This window comes from Acipenser ruthenus, chromosome 4 (genome assembly GCF_902713425.1).
Source record: "Acipenser ruthenus chromosome 4, fAciRut3.2 maternal haplotype, whole genome shotgun sequence".
Taxonomy (NCBI): Eukaryota; Metazoa; Chordata; class Actinopteri; order Acipenseriformes; family Acipenseridae; genus Acipenser; species Acipenser ruthenus.
In genome coordinates this window covers 47797592-47818470 of record NC_081192.1, presented here as the reverse complement: position 1 = coordinate 47818470, position 20879 = coordinate 47797592, and the positions used below count along the sequence as shown (strand labels likewise).

The 20879-nt window shown below is 41.4% G+C and overlaps 1 protein-coding gene across 2 annotated transcripts in view; it reads right to left on the bottom strand.

The window, feature by feature from the left end:
- Nucleotides 1–19040, bottom strand: part of LOC117400719 (purine nucleoside phosphorylase-like) — a 33036-nt gene extending 13996 nt beyond the window's left edge. The window contains exons 1-3 of one of the 2 annotated variants that reach the window (XM_059022470.1): nucleotides 18931–19040; nucleotides 17315–17490; nucleotides 11481–11584 (exon numbers count right to left, since the gene is read on the bottom strand). In XM_059022470.1, the coding sequence (XP_058878453.1) occupies nucleotides 11481–11584; nucleotides 17315–17490; nucleotides 18931–18953 (303 nt within the window). In that variant the 5' untranslated portion in view covers nucleotides 18954–19040. The remainder of the gene's footprint in view (nucleotides 1–11480; nucleotides 11585–17314; nucleotides 17491–18930) is intronic. The other variant, XM_059022471.1, reaches the window with a different exon arrangement.
- Between the last annotated feature and the right edge of the window lie 1839 nt (nucleotides 19041–20879).

The following is a 20879-nucleotide window of genomic DNA, read 5'->3' as shown; positions in this document are numbered from 1 at the left end:
TGCAGCTGACGTCACACCCAATGAATGTGTGGAGTCGCATTTAGATGATGCTGTATTAAGAGGCGCTGTATTTGAGTTGTGATTGTGTTTGTGTTTTTCTTCGTTTTTGTTCTTCATATGTTACTGAATACAACTGAAATGTAACGATGGGCTGATTATGCAAAGAGGAGAATGCTTCTTTGAGAGAGAGCAGTATTTTGGATCTGTTGAACAAGATACTTGTCTTAGACGCCGCAACGTAATACCAAAAATCATGAATCCGGCCTCTGGCCCTATTCAGCTCCGAGCCAGTTTCAGATGTTTTGTTAGGCCAGAGTTTATGGTTTAATTCTTGCTCAGCTCGACAAATGGACAGTAGAAAATCACCTGTACAGTCAGGGCCTGGAGTCACTGACAAATAAGGGCCAAGAACACTGCCTGCAACACAACGTATGGCTCAAAGATTCTGTTTTGCTTTCTGATAAAGTGCTTTAGAGTAAGCTCTATCTGAACCCTCTGTCTTTATATCCTTACACCCATATCTATGAAAATAAGTGGCGACTGACCCTGTTTGACAGCCTTTAAAAGGTTTACCTTTTTCACTAGAAGTAAGATCTATTGCTATACTTTTAGAAAACTATCCCATCCCTCTAACAGAAAGATGGAAAAGAGTTAACCTAAATATCTGTGTGAACATAACTGCCCTACATGTTGGGCTCCAAGGTGGAGTTTGACAATTCTGTTACAAGAAGGTATTGTGAAGATTACCTGACCTGTACAGCAGTGTACATCATCGCTGATGTTGAGAAGCAAGAGACACAATTTTCTTTTAAGAAAAGCCTGAATAACAAAAATGTGGAGCAGAAGCCTATTTCCTAACTTGTCCTTGTGGGACGCATGGGACAGGCAGATTGCAGTCTTGTCACACAAATGCCCTAGTCTATGGGATTCGGGCTCAAGTTAAAAAAACAGGCACTTACACCCCACTTTTCCACTGCAACATTTTAAACTATGTAGGGTTGGATCATTTTAGGAATTATTTCCACTGCCTTTGACTCCATACTGATTACTTTTCTCAATGTATACCACATCCAATTGAGCAGTATCACTTCTTGTCTCAATATCACAAACTGTTTCTTCCCCATTACATTGCTCAGGCAAACAGAGGTGAATATAAAACAGACTACTTAATCTATTTATTGACACACCATATAAGTCACTTACTATTTACTGTTTACTTCTTAAGGAATAATAAATGAAAAATAGATTGAAAAATGCTAGAGAAATCATTTTTGACACGTCATAACGGATGATAGCAGTTATAGAACTGTGTGTTAGGAGCTAACAGTTTCAAAATATCACCGTGTATTTAAAAAAGTTGCTTAAGCAAGTTTTGCAATCTTTTAAAATGTAATTATTACTACTGTATTTTTGTAATGTAAAGTTACTAACACTTTTTTCGGTTTAGCATCTTGAGGCGGGAGTCAGATTTGTCAAGTTACAAATATTATTTACTGCACATGTGTTGGTGAAACAAGTCCACGTTTTGAAAAATCTATTTGTCTCTCTACTGTTAGGAAGTGCTCGCGCTCTGTGTATCCTTTAATAGGAAAAGCCACGTAACACCCCGGGGGTGCTCTGCTTATTGAACACATTCCAGGTTTATCTAGCTTAAAAATTCTTACACACATTTGAGAACACACAGTAAAACCTACTGCCAAACCTTTCTGTCCTCTTTATCTAACGGTCAGTCATCATATTTATTATTATTATTATTTTTTTATTTTTTTACTTTTTTCAGTTTTTTATTAAGTTTCATTGCTTTGCTTCTTTTTTTTAATGCAGACAACATGACACAGGAAAACAAACCGTCTCCGAGCTCCACGGTTCATAGAGTTTCAGGCTTGATTTTGAGATGCAAGCTCCACACAAGCCTTTTTCAGGTACAGTGCTAAAAGCTCCAGAACTTTGTTTGAGCTCCAAAGGGCTTGTTCAAGGCTGTTAAGATTCCAGACGAATGTGTTCGCTGCAGCTCTTGCAGTTAAGATTAATCTCAACTTGTCGTCATTCTACAGTGAAAAAGTACACATTATCTTCGATTTCAGATGACTATTTACAATTGTCACAGCAACAAAAGCTGATCCACCGAGGTTTTTTTCAGACCATAAACAATTGTGGTCAACCATGGCCTGACAGACCACAGAAAAGGAAAAAAAAGATATTGCTGAAGGAAATCCTAAATAACCACTTGTCAGGAGAAATAGAGAGATGCAACTCATCTTAAAGTCTAAAACTCAACGTTCAAGGACAATTTTAATATGGTCTAATTTCAACAACCCTGGAGCAGAGGGCTCCTTGTGGGCTGCATGACATAGGCAGATCACATTGTCCTGTCACTCAGATGCCTGTTATTTGCACAGACCACCACTGTCATTAATGAATGGCTTGCTCCAGTATTTATACCAGTCTTAACTCCTGCACCCTTCACTGAGGCGCTACAATATTATGATTGCATTGCAAGTGATCAAGCAGAACACTGGAAGTGTAAAAAAACAAAAAAAAAAAAAACTCCTGCTAGTTTGACTAGGTATTTCTCAAGAATACTGGAATTATCTCAGTATTTTCTCTTTTCAATTATATTTGATACTAAATGAGGCAGCCAGGGAACTCCCGATGAGAGACCTCCCTTGAGATGAAACCTGCTGCCTGGAGGAGGAAGGGGAGGAGGTGGAAGAAGCTAAGCAAGATGACACTGGAAGGAGTGTCACGTTACAATAAATAATATGTTGTTTTCTGATTGTCTGTAAGATAATTAGCTCCCTACCAGAAATAGCGAGTTACTAATTGGATCATGTTAATCGAACTGCTCTCATGACTTGAACATTTTCCACCAGTATTTATTTTGTCAGCAATTTGTTGACAATGTTTGGTCACCAATGTAAGTTCAATGACATTTTATCTATACAGCATATCCTGTATTAGAATGTAACTATCCCTTAACAATGCTATACAGTATATACTATTGTGTGGGCTGAGATATAGGGGCTTGTGCTGAATCGACAGTAGTAGACAGCATTGAAAATATATAAATTGAGCAAAGACAAATTACATTTTTATTTGACTTCATGGCTGTAGTGTAGTTTCAAACTACAAAACAAAAGCAATTATTACCATCAATGCAACATCCCACATGTTGTGTCTTTGTGTCTTTATTTACATGAAGAAACACGCAGAGACACAGCGTTGCTTTCTAACCGTGGTCATTGCTTTATTGAACCCGTGAACAAAAAAAGAGGATGTGACATCATGGACTAAAGTCTTCAGATCTTAAAGAGACAGTCATGTTAATACTTCATTTCAGCAATACACTACATCACCTCCCTTGTATAATTAGAACTGGGTATTGAAATTAATAAAAGTATATATTTAGTTTCCTTTTATTTTACTTTACTTTTATTTATTTTCTACATACTATTATTCCCAATATTTAGAACATTAGTAACAACTAACAGCTACAGCTATTAACATATGCTGTGGCATCACTCTTGGTTACTTATAACAAATAATTACAAGTTCAGCTTGTCTGGAGCCTTGCGGGTTCGCTCAGGGTAGCGTCTATCAGGCAACTGTTGGTTCGGTGGATCTACAGTCATCGATCCTGGGGTTAAGGCTATGTCAGACTGCTGCTGGGTATCAGTAACTGCACTGCTGTTACTCGTATCAGGAGGCTCCGCTGATGTTGGTGTGCAGGTAGGTAACCGGACTGGCAGGTCAGGAACATCAAGTGGTACTGCATCTGGGTTACCTCCAACACCTCGAATCTGATCAATGTGCCACCGCCACACCGCATTCTGCCCCACTTGCACTTGGTAGGTCCTGGAACCAGTCCGGGAATGTATTACTCCATTAATCCACTTCTGTCCTTTCCTGTAGTCTCGGACAGCCACTGGTTGTCCCACATTCAGCTGACGGCTTTGCTTCATGGGGTGTGCAATTGTTTGCTGCAGTTGTTTGCTAACCACATCACTCTGGACGCTGGGTTTTAATAAGTCCAGTCGGGTCCGCAGGTTGCGTTTCATCATCAGCATAGCTGGTGTCTCATTTGTGGTGGTGTGTGGGGTATTTCTGTATGTTAACAAGATATTTGCAATTTTCTTTTGCTGTGCCCCGTTTTCCCCTTGCATTGCACGTAAACTCTGTTTAAGTGTTTGCACAAACCGTTCTGCCAGCCCATTAGTTGCAGGGTGAAATGGTGCTGAGGTGATGTGTTTTATTCCATTCCGTTTCATGAAATGCTGGAATTCTTCACAAGTAAACTGGGGTCCATTGTCACTTACAAGTTGCAGTGGCAATCCAAATCTTGCAAAAGTGATTCTGAGGAAATCAACTGTTCGCGAAGCTGTTGTTGACTGAGTGCAAAACACTTCAGGCCACTTGGAGTGTGCATCTACAACCACAAGGAACATACTCCCTTGAAATGGGCCAGCGTAGTCCACATGAATGTGTTGCCACGGAGATGTTGGCCATTCCCAAGGATGAACAGGTGCAGTCTGGGGTAGGTTTTGGGTCTGTGTGCATCCAATGCAACATTTAGCTATTTCCTCAATTCGTTTATCTAGATATGGCCACCAAATGTAGCTGCGAGCAAGCATTTTCATTTTGACTATCCCAATGTGGCCATTGTGTAACTGTTCTAACACTTGTGACTGTAGCTTTGGAGGTACAATTACCCTCATGCCCCACAGTAGACATCCTTGATGGGTGGTTAGCTCATGTCTGCGGTGGTAATAAGGGTTAAGTGCTTCATCATGTCCATGAGACCAACCAGACATTGTCTGTTCATAAACTTTGGCTAGTACCGGATCACGCTGAGTCTCTTTTTTAATCATGGCACTAGTCACAGGGAGTGATTCAATCTGGGATGTGTGAAATACATCCACAGGGTCAATGGAGTTTTCACGCACCCCTTCTCGAGGAAGCCTGGACAGTCCATCTGCATTGGAATGGAGGGCTGTCTTCTTATATTGGATGTCGTACTCATGCCCTGCCAGGAAGAGAGCATAGCGCTGTAGACGTGCTGCCGTCATTGCTGGAATTCCTTTATGAGGATGAAAGATTGACAGAAGCGGCTGATGGTCTGTTACTAATGTGAATCGCCGACCATATAGATATGTATGGAATTTCTTCACACCCCACACAACAGCAAGTGCTTCCTTATCAATTTGAGAATAGTTACGCTCTGCGGAATTTAAGGATCGTGAAACAAAAGCCACTGGTCTCTCTGTACCATCTCCCATGGTGTGTGAGAGTACCGCACCCAGTCCATAAGGCGACGCATCACATGCTAGTTTTACTGGTAGCTGAGGATCAAAGTGAGTCAGTACTTGTTTTGAAGTAATCAGTTATTTTTCTTTGCGGAAAGCAGCATCACAACGGTCTGTCCACTTCCACTCTCTGTTTTTCTCGAGGAGCTGGTTAAGTGGCTGCAGTACTGAAGCTAAGTTTGGAAGGAACCGGTGGTAATAATTTATCAATCCAATGAAGGATCGGACTTGTGCCACCGTTTTGGGCTGTGGTGCATTGGCAACTGCATCAATTTTCTCTTTTGTCTTGTGCAGTCCATTTCTGTTGATCTCATGAGCACAGAACACAATTTTATCCTTGAAAAATTCACGTTTGCTCGAAGTCCATATTCATTCAGCCGTTTCAGTACAAGTTCTAAATTTTCCAGATGCTCTTGCTCAGTCTTGCCGGTGATTATCATGTCATCCAGGATGCACTGAGTCCCTGGAATGCCTTGTAATATCTGATCAATTGTCCGTTGCCAGATAGCAGGTGCTGAAGCAATTCCAAACACAAGGCGGTTGTAACAGTACAGTCCTATGTGCGTATTGATTGCTAGATATTGTCTGGAGTCCTCTTCCACTTCGAGCTGTAAGTATGCATGTCGCAGGTCTACTTTGCTGAAATGTTGTCCGCCTGCTAGAGCAGCAAAAATGTCATCCAATCGTGGTAATGGATACTGGTCTACCTGGAGTACTGCATTTACTGTCACTTTAAAATCCCCACAGATTCTTACTGAACCATCTTTTTTTACAACCGGCACAATTGGTGTTGCCCATGCACTTCGGTCTATTTTAGATAGGATTCCTGTCTGTAACAGTCTGTCCAATTCTGCTTCTACTTTGGGTCTGAGAGAGTAGGGCACTTGTCTTGCTTTCAGGAATTTGGGTGTAGCATTTTCTTTAAGCACAAGCTTTGCTTTGAAGTTTTTTACTGTGCCTATGTCTTCCTGAAAGACAGTTTCATATTGTTTCAATAACTGCTTTAGTTTTTTGTTTGTGTCCATTGGCATAGCTTGCACAGCTTGTATGGATTTAAGATCATGCCACTGTAGCTTAATTTCATGTAACCAGTCTCTGCCAAACAATGTTGGACCATCTCCCTGCACTACATACAGTTTTAGGCTGTGCACTTGTCCATGGTATTCAACTTGTAGCACACCTTCTGGTGTAATTTTCTCACCTGAATAGGTTTTCAGTAGGACACTTGTGCTTTTCAAGATCACAGTTTTGAACAGTTTCTCATAACTAACCAATGAAATCACAGAGACAGCTGATCCTGTGTCAAGCTCCATCTTTAAAGGCTTACCTTCTACTGTGGGAGTTACCCAAATTACTCCAGAGCTGGACTTGCTAACATTATTTATTTCCATTGTAGCAATTATCTCACTGTCTGCATCACTATCACTGTTTTCTTCAACTTTGTGCACATCTTTCCTTGTCTGTTCTTGATTTCTATGCCATTTGCCTTTATTTACTTCACAGTGCATCCTTAAAACGGCAATCATCTGGTTTGTGTCCTTGTCTGTCACATCTATAGCACTTTTCAGCAACATACGCACTGACATTTTCCCCTCCGCGCTGATCACGTTTATGAAATCGGAATCTTTCGGCGATTACCAAAGGTTTGGGTGATAAGTGATTTTGTAAAATCTGGACTATCTCTGCAAAGGTCTTTGTAGCTGGTTTTGCTGGCGCTGTAAGATCACGGAGTAAATTGTACGTTTTTCCCCCAATTAAACTCAGGAGTGCAGGCACTTGTTTATCATCACTTATATCGTTGGCCACAAAGTACTGCTCTAAACGTTCAATATATACCGACCAGTTTTCCATAGACTCGTCGAAAACATCAATTTTCCCAATAGTAGGCATTGTGCTTACCTACTCTGCAGGTTGCTTTGTTTTCGTTCTCGTTTTTTTTTTTTTTTCCCTCTGGCGCGGCCGCCCTTTTTTTTTTTTGGTTTTTTTTTTTTTTGGGGGTTTTTTTTACATTAACATGCTTTGCTGTCCGTCGATATCAAATCCTGTATTCTCGTCGTCAGTTGTTGTGTCTTTGTGTCTTTATTTATATGAAGAAACACGCAGAGACACAGCGTTGCTTTCTAACCGTGGTCATTGCTTTATTGAACCCGTGAACAAAAAAAGAGGATGTGACATCATGGACTAAAGTCTTCAGATCTTAAAGAGACAGTCATGTTAATACTTCATTTCAGCAATACACTACACCACAGGACTTGGATTTTAGCGATAATGGACATAAACAGAAAGGGAATAAAGTGTGAAACATAAAGCAGTTTTCAGATCAGCCTTAGCTGAGTGTTCACCTCCATCCCACAGAGCTAAGACAATACAGCCAGTGCTCTTTACAACTGCTTTATACAGACATGTGCATTTAAGAAATAAACACATGGGCTACTGTGACAAGGATGGTTTGTGGGGGACGTCAGATCAGGAAGAGACAGACATTGTACTGCGAGGTGAAGCGCGGCCGCGCATATTTATTAAATAAAAAGGGTGAAACAAAACACTTTACAAAACAAAAGGGCACAATGGCCAAAACAAACCAACAATAAAACAAACACTACAAACTAGTATCAGGCTAGTGTAAAGCCAGCACGAGTAGCAATTGTTATCTGTATCACTTTAACTTCCGTTCATCCTCTGAACAAACCCTAACCCAGACTGAAAGGTTCCTGCTTCTTTTACACAGCTGTGCCTCAGCTCGATTGCTTGTTAATCATTCAGTCGGGCTCAGGCACAGTCTGCATGTCAAGTGATTTGGCAGGGGAGGCAATTAACCCTTCCGTGCCAACCTAAAACAACAGTGCAAAATAAACCTACATTTTAATAATAACAATACAACACAAACACAAAAATAAACAGAATACGCACAGAAACAGGGTGTACCCGGCCACAGCAATACATGTATATACAATTACAAATATATATGTTTTAGCTTCAACATTTAAGAGTCAAAGTACTGAGAATAATCTATACTTGTGGTTACTCTGGTTAAAACTTTTGATAGTACTACAGTGAAAATATACAGCCCATTCCTAGAATGGAAGACTACTTATAATTGATACTACAACAAAGCATTGATCCACCATGCTTTTAAGACCACAGACCAGGGGTGGCCAAACTTCCTGACCCTTGGGGCTGTATACCAAAATGTCCATATGGCTGAGAGCCACAAGACACATACTGTAAAACATGAAATATTTGTGAACAAGACATTTTAAATACTAGCATTGTTTTAAAAATGTGTTTCATTCTCTCTAACATTATAACTCTGTGCAGTAGTTGTTATCTCTTGATGGCAGCAAAATACACAAGAACAAGGGCTAGAACATTGCAGCGCCTTACAGTTTCTGTGCAATTTTTATTGTACAGTAGATCTATGGTGTATAAACTATAAATGTAACACTATGGTGTTTTTCCATTATTTCTGTCATATTCAGTTAATATGAAGCAAAATACAATAACTGACCTGATTTCACCAAAAACACCACATAAAAATACATATTTTTGTAAAGATTATTTATGACTGCTGCGTGTATTAAATACTTCTGAGAGCTTTGTGGATGATAAGTGCACTGTATTTATTTTGAAAGGGATTACAGTACCTGCTCATGACGAGACGTAAGATTATGTAAATATAATATTAATTTTAGACCTGCAATATAACATTTAAACATGCATTCTCTAGTCTAGCGCCAATACTCCAATTTTATAAAAAGATTCATTCATCTGAATAAGGACGTTTGGCACGAGCGATATTCCATGCCATATAAAACTCGCTTGAGTCGTTTTATCAGCTTCTTTACTGAACGCAGAAAGGAGCATCTGCTGACTGCTGAGGCGTGCTTTTAAAGAGGCCAACTTGTTTCTCCTCAAGTCTGATCCAGGAGTATATTTATATTTTGTTTCAAAACGACGTTTGAGGCTGCTCGCCTTGTACAGGCTACAGTGTGTAAGCGATTTGTTGCAGATGAGACACATGTTTACTACTGTTTTCAGTGAAAGCAAACTCTTCCACCTTCCACCCATTCTGGTTTAAAACCTCATACTTTCAGTTATTACTCGTGGAGAGTTTGCTCAATGCCATTGTTTCCACGAAACAAACAAGAACTCAGTTCAAAATTATGAAATTGACTTTCAACTGCATATCCCACTTTCACTCGAGTGATCGAAATACGCATGCACCAGCACGCGGTGTCAAAGGTCATCAAGTGATGAAATGTCCTTGCAGTTAACATGCAGCCCAGTGGCGGCTGCTGGCCATAATTTGTGGGTGAGATGCAGGGGAGGGGGGAGGGGGGAGGGGGGGGGGGGGGGGGTCCAGGGGGCCAACCTCAGTGGTAGAAGTACTGTCCAGTGGATCTGTTTCTTGTTGGAAGCTGATACAAAAAGTTTGCTCTGCGATGTCTTATCGTGGCAGATTTTTCGATTACTTTATTATTAAAGTCAGGAATGTCAGCCATCATGTCTTTTTCAATTGATAACATGGCTAAAGAATTTAATCGTTCGGTTTTCATATATTAAAAAAAATAATAATATAAAAAGTGAGATGTTGAAATAAGACAAATATATTAAACACACCAAATCTACTCTGAAATTATAATGTGGTTTTATTTAAATGTAAGTTATCCCTGAATCTAAATCAATCCCAAGTTCAAAAAGAACAGGAAAAAATAAGACCTTAAATGGAAGTCACAATTAAGGCCAAAGGGATTTTTATTTTCAGGAACCAGCAGATAATTTATAGACTTAATAAAAGACTGATCAGCTACAAAGAAAATAGTAATTTAAAAACACTTAAAAAAAAGTCTGACATGGCTATCAACAAGATAAAAAATATATATTATATTATATAAATAATATTAAAATAATACAAATATACTGTACATATATTTAATAACCAATTACCCCAAACAGGCGGTAGTGGTCGGTAAATTAACAAAAAAAAAAAGAAAAAAGGAAAAATTGCCGAACACGGCAAGATATTACTGAGCTTAAGTAACTTAAAGCACTGCTGAAGAGCAGCAGCCTCACGAGAAAAAGGGACAGACGGCGCAAAATAAAGGCAGGTTAAAAACTGTGACAAGAATGAAGTTGAACAAATAAGAGTATTCATAAACATTAATTTAAAGTTAGATGAAGTTAGACAAAGATAATTAGAATTGTATTCTAATATTTAAACAACTTAAACTTTTTCTGTCTTTACCCAAAGTAACACATCATGCATGACTGAGAAGATGTCATGCTTCTCATATTTATCGCCTTTGTTGTCTTGCCACATGCGCACTGATCGGCTGACCACTGTTTTCACTAACCGGCTGTGCTCCATCCAGACATTTTTAAGCCAATCAATCCTGACTGACGGCTGGCTGCTACTGCGCATGTGCACGGCAGATTTGGGTGCTCGCATTTCTGAACGAGCACAGCACGGCTTCAGCCCATTAGATAGATGGGATGAACGGCATTGTTGATGTGCCAGTGTCACGTGAGAGGGGGAAATGAAATGCACATCGCCCAGAAGAAGGGAAGCGCAATTCATTAATAAGAGACTGGGGGTTCAGAGAGCAAGCAAACAATGTTAACCGGCCGCCTCTGATGCAGGCTCAAAGAAACAGAGGAGATAGAAGGGGAGAGAAGAAAGAATAATTAACACAAATGAATACGGAGAACAAAAATAATACACTTCTTGTGTTAATTTGTACTTTTTCTCTCTTTTCATTTTTTTTTTATTATGCTTTCTTCAGTTCATTCGAGCCACAAAGCATGTGTCACCCAGCATTTCACCGGGAGCCGAACTTCAACTGCCTGGGAGCTGCATGTGGCTCGCGAGCCACAGTTTGGCCACTTTTGCCATAGACAGTCATGGTCATACGTGTGTAGTCCAGGTTTCTTATTATAAAAAAGACAATAACAACAAAATGATCAGTAGTGTATGTGAGGATTTTATAATCATGTCATGTTCATAAACTATAGACAAGCCAGACATCTGTGGATAGCCATGTTTGAAAACAAGGCTAACAATTAAATGGGACATCTTTGAATGCTTCAGAATGTGCTCCTTATGATTACTGTATTATTTAACTCCAAAGCTATTGGTCTTGGTTGCAGGTGGTTTGTGCTCATAGTACATCACCTCACCTTACAAAGTGAATATCCTTCATACAAGTGGAATCTGCTTTGCATGAAGACGCATGACTTTTCCTTCAAATCCCCAAACACCAGACATCCTTCAAGCCCAGGCACTGCAGAAGAAACAGATCATTATGAGATAGTGTCATCAATATTTGCCACAAAATACAATATAGGAGACACCATGAAAGAAGGGCCTAAAAATAATATCTTTGTATTATTTGTTTATTTAGCAGACGCCTTTATCCAAGACTAGGGTGTGTGAACTATGCATCAGCTGCAGAGTCACTTACAACTACATCTCACCCGAAAGACGGAGCACAAGGAGGTTAAGTGACTTGCTCAGGGTCACACAATGAGTCAGTGGCTGAGGTGGGATTTGAACCGGGGACCTCCTGATTACAAGCCCTTTTCTTTAACCACTGGACCACTGTACAAATAAAACACACTCAAGATGGAACAGTTCCTCATCCACAAGACAAATGTAACCCACATATGTGTACCCTAAAAGCACACTACAATATTGAACACTTGAATACATTATTTATTTTCCAATCCTGTCAGGCAGCACATATTGTAATTCATGCAATAAAATGCATTTATTACAGTATGTGTGGCTAAATATGCTGTGGCTGATATACCAATACAATTCTAAACCTCTAAAAGAGAAAGAGTACTAATGTCTGCCATTTGCAATCTGTGTCCATTCTTCTTCTTCAGCGCTAACCCCTAGGCTAAACCACTGAGATGCATCTGTCAATCTTACACCCTGCTGCAAGAATTGAGCAACTGAATGACAGGCAAGAAAACAATGAGCAGCTCTCCTTAGGCTGCAGTGATTTTTTGAACACCTGTTGGGAGCAGTACTACTGGATGCCACCATAAGGATTTAAATCACCTTAAAGTGCTAAAAAAAACAACAGTTTGAGATCCTAACATTTAGAACTAACACCACACTGACATTTGAATGAGCAAAGGTATTAAGAAATGAGGAATGCACTGAATTCCTAGCTAAAATACATGCATGCATCATAATCTCTATTTCTTACCCAGGCACAAACATGTGTGATATTTTTATATACGAAACCCCTTAAACAAAGGTGTATAAATAAATTAATAAATTAACAAATTACAAACTGAATCTGTAGCATCGTTTACAGAGGCCACGTTTATCACTGTTGCACCCAGGTAATCTTTCACCCCCTTTAGTTAATATGGGTAAAACATTCTGGTTTCTTTTGTTGTATGTCACTTTAAATGTTTCCAAACTGGCACGGTATTTATAAATCATTACTTTTCTGATGCACGTGTGGGCATTGATGAGTTAAATATTTCAGTGCCAAGAAAAGATGAGCTGATCGAATCAGCTCTCGCACTTAATAGGCAGGAAATGGACACATTAATTCAGCTAGGAATGGACTACAAACTAGATTAACTCTGTAGCCTAAATATTAATTTGGGGGATGGATCTAATAGAAAATGAGTGTAATATACAAAACTGCTTCTGTAGATTTAATTTCTGGCACTCAAATTCAGATAAGAACCTGAGTTGTTTTAACTGACTGGGAAATAGTTACACGGTTTTGTAATTATTTTATAAGGTTCATATTAATTTGCACACTGAACGCGTCTAACAAACACAAAAGACCAGGTTTGCTATCTCTAAGCATTCAAAGCGCTATGTTATTATTATTGGAATATTGACATGTATTTCCATGGGGAGAATGGTTCAGGCGCCATAGATGAATAAACATTTGATGATAATTAAAGGTAATTTTCTCAGGAGATAAAGGTAATAAATGCAGAAATAAACCCAGGTTATGTGTGGCAATGAACCTCAAATAAAATGTTACTGTATTTAATCAAATTGTGGTGTGTAATAAACAACGCATTTAATGTAAATGTGTGGCTTTCCACTGAATAAATTTCATTTTGTCCCATAAAACTATTATGTAGTCATCAAAATGCTCAGCAGATATTACTCTGCTGGAACAAATACAATATACATTCATATTCATTTTTAAATATGATTTACTAGTTATTACCATCATTCAAATGTACTTGTCAAGGTAATAATAATTATCAGCTGGTCAGTGGGTAGGTCAGTGTTTACCTACTAACCCCAGTCTTAAAACCCCAAAACAAACAGAATCCTTCCCTCATACCTCCTACCTGTATTTTGCTTTACTATTTATAACTCTGAGTGGAGCTTAACAGTAAAAAGGGGCACATTTGTAATTTAAAATGTATTTAAAAAATCTTTTTGGGCAGCAAAGATTTTAATGGCTTTGTGATGTGGAATAATGACCACTAGCGACTAGGTTGAGACTTCCAATCTCATTTTAATTGTAACCAAACCAAGATTTGAATCCAGGTCTCCAGAGGGGAAATGCAAGGGAGACTGTTCAGACCAGGATTGCAGTGAAGCGGGAGTCTGCCTGGCTTGAGATGTGGGGGACAAGAGTGGCTGAGGGGAGCCACTCGCAGCCAGGCACACCTAAAATGGCCGACCGGCGGAGTGGAACAAGAACACCCAAGATGGCCGCACCCATGCAACCTGCTGCAGACAGGCTAGGAGGGTATGGCACCACCAGCGGGAGTGAGAGTGAGGATAGCGGCGTCAGCCAGGGAGTCCACCGGTCCTGACGGTGGGAGGTAAGGCAGGCAGTGTGCCTGCAATGGGCAGAGGCCCTGGAGCAAGGACTGTTGCACATACGGGGGGGTCCACGGCACTCTGGTTACGCTCCAGAGAGAGTGACGAGGCTGCCGAGGGAAACTTGACCAGCCCTGCCGCCTGCAAGCCAGCATTCCAGCCTGTCAGCTGCCATGCCAGCAAGAAAATCAGCCCACTGACCAGCCCCACCGCCTACCAGCCTGCAAACTACCATGCCAGCCCGCAAGCCTGCCTGCCAGTCAGCCCAGACGCTTTCCAGCCAGCACACCAGCCTGTCAGCTACCATGCCAGCCCACAAGCTAGCCCACTGACCAGCCCGAGGAGCGCAACTATTGGTGCCATACTAAGCCATACTAAGCCTGCCCGCCAGTCAGCCCAGCTGCCTGCTCACCAGCATACCAGCTGCCATACCAGCCCACAAGCTAGCCCGCTGACCAACCTGCCGCCTGCCTGCCAGAGTACCAGCCTGTCAGCTACCATGCCAGCCAGCAAGCCTGCCAGCCAGTCAGCCCAGCCGCCTGCCATCCAGAATACCAGCCTGTCAGCTACCCTGCCAGCCAGCAAGCCTGCCCGCTAGTCAGCCCAGCTGCCTGCCAGCTAGCATACCAGCCTGTCAGCTACCATGCCAGCCAGCACCGGCAACTGGTGGCCCTCTTTCAAGACTATCACGATTGTTTTGCCCCAAAGCCCAAGAACTGCAGCCGCACCTGGTCCAGCGTGGTCCAGCACCAGATTGACACGGGGTACTCCTGACCCAGCCGTGAGCGCGCCCGCCGACTGACCCTATCCAAGATGCCCGACCAAAGATTGAATTCACCACCGGACACGGACTGTGGCAATTCTGGGTCATGCCTTTCAGTCTGTGCAACTCGCTGGCCACCTTCGAGTGACTCATGGAGTGGGTACTGACTGATATACCGTGCTCGGCCTGTGTTGTGTACTTGGACAACTTGCTGGTCCATGCCACCACCTTTGAAGAGGCTCTGGAGCACCTGCAGGACGTACTGGACCGGGTCTGGGCTGCTGGCATGAAGCTGCATCCAGGGAAGTGCCATTTGATGTGATGGGAGGTGAAGTTCCTCGGCCATGTGGTGAGCTCTGAAGGGGTGGCCACTGACCCGGCAAAGGTGGAGGCCGTTCATACCTGGCCCACTCCCACTTCTGTGTGTCAAGTGAGGGGATTCTTGGGGTTGGTTTCCTATTACAGCCGGTTTGCCCAGACATAGCCCGGCCACTCCATCAATTAACAGAAAAGGGGAGGCGGTTCCAGTGGACAGAACAGTGCGACAAGGTCTTTGGCCGACTAAGGATTGCCCTGGCCCGGACACCTGTGTTGGCCTATCCAGACCCTACCCTCCTGTTCACCATGGACACAGATGCCAGCGATGTAGGTATCAGGGAGAAGGAATTGACAAGGGGCCGCCGACCCTCTTGGGAGGAGGTGTCCCCCCTGCCGCCCAGGGTGAAACGGCTCAGCGGTCGGTGGGACAACCGGCTGCAGAGGGGAGGGGGGTTCTACACCGGGTGCACCCTGCTACCCAAGATGATCTCTGGCAGTGGGTCATGCTGGTCACCCTGAGGGAGAGAGTGCTCCAGCTCATGCATGGGAGCCCTGCCGCGGGCCACTTCGGGGTAACCAAGACAGTCCAGCGTCTGCAAGCTTTCTGTTACTGGGGCAGGTGTTAGTGGGATGCGGAGACTCACATCCACCGGTACAATGCCTGTACGGCCAGGAAGGATCTGCATGGGCAGTAGCGGCCCGCTCCAGCACTACCAGGTGGGGGCACCCATGGAAAGGGTGGCGATCGATGTCCTGGGGCTGTTCCCAAAGTCCACCGCAGAGAATAAATTTGTCCTGGTCGCTATGGATTATTTCACGAAGTGGCCGGAAGCCTATGCCCTACCAGACCAGAGCACAACCACCATCGCAGATGCATTACTGGGGGGTATGTTCTGCCGTTTAGGGGTGCCAGAGGAACTCCATAGCGAGCAGGGATGATATTTGGAGTCGTGGGTGTTTGCCGAGCTATGCCGGTGGCTGGGCATACAGAAGACCCAGACCACCCCCCCTACACCAATGGCATGGTTGAACACTTTAACAGGACCCTAGCCGTCCCATTGGCTCTGTGGACCAGCCAAGACGAACGGGACTGGGACCTGCACTTGTCCTTGACTGTCCTGGCATACCGGATGCCGGTGCAGGAGTCGACTGGGTGTACCCCGGCGCTACTACTGTTCGGGAGGGAGATGTGCACCCCCATCGACTTTCTGTTTGGCCGGCCGCCCGAAGGGGACCCACCAGCAACTGCAGGACTGGAATACGTGCAGCAACTACAAGACTGGCTGGACACTGCCTACAGGTTTTCTAGGACCCATTCACTAGGTACGTATTTATTCATTCTGCAACTTTACTATGCGTTTGAACTCTAATGCTACAGCTTTCAAAACAAGTTATACCCATCACTGTGCAGCACACCAGGTGGATATTGCTGCGTGCGATCTCTCAAAGAAATGCTTTTTGAGTTTGGTGGTTGATCTATTTGTTCTTAATCAGTCTCGAGGTAAGCTTTTTCTTTAAACACATCAATTTCTAGAATAGCAATAATTGTCCATCGTAATTAGGGAGTCTTTTCTAATTAGCCAGAATTGTATGGGTTGATTACGTAATTATTCTTTTGATCAGTTTAGCTGGAGCAGCTACACAGACATCTGGAGGTTTAGGACTGAATTGGAGATTAAGAAAACAAGTCGTGAAAAACGCAGGGCACTAATTATGTTTATTTAGCTATTCAGTGTATTTCTGAGATATACAGCTTGTTTTCTCAAGAATAATGAAATGAAGATATTTTTTTCTCATTCATTCTTAGTGAGGACAGATTATTGTAAAAAAATGTAGTATGTATTGACATATTGGTGTGTATTTGTAATAATAACCATCCTATGAATACCTCTGTCCAAATAGTGTGATTGCTGAGAGAATGCAGGAAATAGAATGGATGAATCAGCACTTACACAAGTGGAGGTGCTGTAGAAACACCACATTGAAGCTGGACTTCATGGCTTTTTAAAATTATTTATAAACACACATACATCTGACTGGGTTCTCTTTGATTAACTTAAATGGCAATGTTAGTGTTAAACAAAAATTGGACAATCAAAATATTTTTACCTGTGCTCACAGGAAAGTTAGGAATGTCCTCATAACGAAATGTTTGCTTGTTTGAGACTGAATCAGCAAGACGCCCCAACCCGGATCCACAGATAACAGCAATTTTAGGCCTGTGCCTGGTCTTGTTGAGGAGCCATTCAGCTGTACACTTGTAGTCATCAAACGAGCAGCAGCTGCTAATCAAAACATGGACATAGGATTAGTTTTGTACAGTGCTCAACAGTCTATATTCACTCAATTAGTTTTTTTCAATGGGATCATACTGGATATAAATTAGACTGCAATGACCCAACTACAGTAAGAACTTAAGGACTTCTACTGTCATTTACCTTAATATGCTGCTCGACGTGTGGTTTGTGATTATTAAAGTAAATCAAGTGTTGACAAAGAATATTACAATCTTCAAAAAACTACGGACCACAGTGGTATGTCCTGGCTATGTGTCAGACCCTGCAGACCTGTTTAATTAAGGATGCTCGTGGAGCCTTTTTCAGTGGACAAATAGACACCTGCATGTCCTCACAGTCACACAAAAACCTGGCAATACCTCAGTGGCTCATACAGTGTACATCAGATAAAGGGAGACTGCAAAGACCAGAAATAATAAACACAAGAAAACACTGTATTAAAATGTATATATTAAAAACAATAATAATAATAATAATAATAATAATAATAATAATAATAATAATAATAATAATAATAATAATAATAAATAAATTGTATATAAAAGAATAAATTGATCGTAGAAAAGCCAACTTTTTTTTCCTGCTAATCCCCCAGTCTCAAAGCAGCTGTGGTGAAAGACAACTCACTGCAGCACTTCAGTCCCCAGAGCTGAAGTTAATGCTATTATGAACTGATTTTTTTTTTTTTTTGTATAAAACAGGAATTTACAGTATCTACACATTTCGCTGAACACTAAATAACCATTTTAAAATCAACTCAGTATGCTTTTACCAAGGGCTGTGTGAGATATCACAATAGGGCATGAATACCACTAGACACAGCTTGCAAGCACTACATGTGCAATGAGGTGACCTTCTATCAATGATATTTCTTAGTAGAAAACCCACAAAAGACCATGAGCATTTTAATGTATTTCCCTATAGTTTTTCAGTATTTACAGAAATATTGTAAAGCTAAACAAGCTACCTGCATTTACCAAATTGTCAGGTATCAGCAATGTGCGCTTGCACATGATTAAGCTCTTAAATCTATTATTAGTTGACTTTTTAGGGTGTTTTCAGGGAACATTTTAGGTTAAAAATCTGTGCCTCAGCCTGTTTCATTCCCCTACTATTTTAGATTATTAATACTTAATGCGTCAGACACTTGCAGTGTGTGGAACAGATATCATATGTATCCATATTTAATATAATCCACCTCTCCATGTTATATATTTTGCTTTTTTTTAAGGAACTGTGCTACTGTATGTATTATCTATCTGTCTGCTACATGCATATCTATCTACTTGCCTGACAGTTTCTCTCAGTTTCTTTCTTTATCAGTAACAAAATAGCTATTTAACAACCATGTGTAATAATAACAACAATAATAATAATAATAATTCTGCATTTTTTTTTTTTTTAAACAGACTAAATTAAAAAGTTTACCATGGATTTCCTTTAGCGTGCATGATTCAAGTAGTACTCCAGACTGGGCCAAATAGATGAAAATGACAATGGACTCCAGTGAAGGTAACAGAGCACAGGGCAGCTCTGGAGGGGACCCTTTTCATTGGTTGAATAAGAGGTGAAGGAACTCCGTTCCAGGAACCTTTACAGAATTCCATCTGAGTCAGTTAAACCTGACCTGTTCTGAACAGGTTGTATGAAGCCAGAACAGTTTTCCAAGAAATCTTGTTGACATTGTATCTCTAAATTAAACAAGTCAGGACTTTGTTTCTCAGTACTATCCAACAAAGCATCTGCTGATCAGGAAAAGTGTAATCATTAGACAAGAACAACAATAAAAATGTCCCCGTGTTCAGCCGTGAAGCTTTAACAACTCGATGAAGAACAAACATTTTGGTTGTTTTGGTGAGCTCTCAGTAATAGTAATGTCCTTAAAAGGCCCATGTAAAATAGCCTTCATGTTTTAAAACAGTTCTGTGAGCTTTGGTAAAATCATATTTGGTGGATGGTAAAGCAAGCATGTTGAATCCCTGGGATGTATGGCAGGGGATGGTAAAACATGATTCGATTTGGTCAAGAACTATAAACAATATTACAAAATGCAAAATTATGACTAGTGTATTTCACCACATTGGGGGTTGTTAGCCACCCTAGCTAACAGTATCCAGCTCTACGGTTTCAGATTGAACCATTTGAGGTTCCTAATACAGTAAGACGGAAAACACTTCTAGAGTCAGCAAGAGTGGGAGTGGGAGATGACTCAAGTTTAGATAACACGGTTAACAGCTTAGGAAAGGAAATGAACATGAGAATGAATACTACTTTACAATGGACACCCCAATTGTGCAGCTCAAGATGTGCAGTGAGAGCTCTGGGACAGGATGTGGCACTCCAGGTTTGTACCTGTGGCTGGACCAAGGTGACAACGGTCAGGGGTCTGAAGAATCATCAAGGGAGAAAGAGATGCTTCAGGGAGAAGGGGCAGGGGCCTTGCATTGATCAGTACTTCTTACGAAGCTGCTCAAGTTAGACAAGTGAAATCTAGTGACAGAATACACACCACAGTTGGCAAGACATCAGAACCACCGTTATAGACGACAGTAGTTCCAATAGGAACACAGCTAGTGATGAAACCAATCATCCTGCTGAGCCTAGTCAGAGGAACCATCCCAGGACAGAAAGGAACCTTAACCCTTTGCAGACTGAGAATTCTATGTTTTTGAGGGCTGACTGACATGACTTGACATCAGGGCTTGTATCAGCACAAATATCCACCTAAAGCATAGAGTGTGATACCTTTCTAAACAGTTCAGGGTCTGTTTCCACTATATGATTAAGTATAACATTTGATATGTGATTGAGGGGGTTTTAACTTATTATATTAGTTAGGGTATTTAACAATTTAAAACATAGGGCTTCATTTACGAAAGGGCACGTAAAGTAGTGAGCCTAACACGTGCGATAAATCTAAATTTACTGCCCCATTTACTAACAGAGAACGCATTAATTTACATACCATACCGTGCATGCTACATGTATTGTGAGCGATAACTTGATGTGCACAATAATGTCAGACTTACCGGTGACCACCGTGATATCAAAAGCCCCAGCAGTCCAGGAGTATCTTTTGGTCAGTAGCATATTGTGAAGGTGGAGGTGGCTTACATTGACCGAAAATGAGTGATCAACAGACACAGCACTCAGCAGGGGACAGGCAGAGACAACTGTACTGCTTACCTTTTATTTTCACATGTATTCCTTGTCTGATGTAAAAAAATAAAAAGCCTTTTTTCTTTCCCCTTTAATGCATACAGCCCGCCCATTAGTTTCTAAAATTGCATCGTACGGTATCGTTTTGGAATTCTTGTTTAAAACAACCCGCCTCTTTAATATAACACGCGTATTCAACATGTGCAGTCTGCATTGTA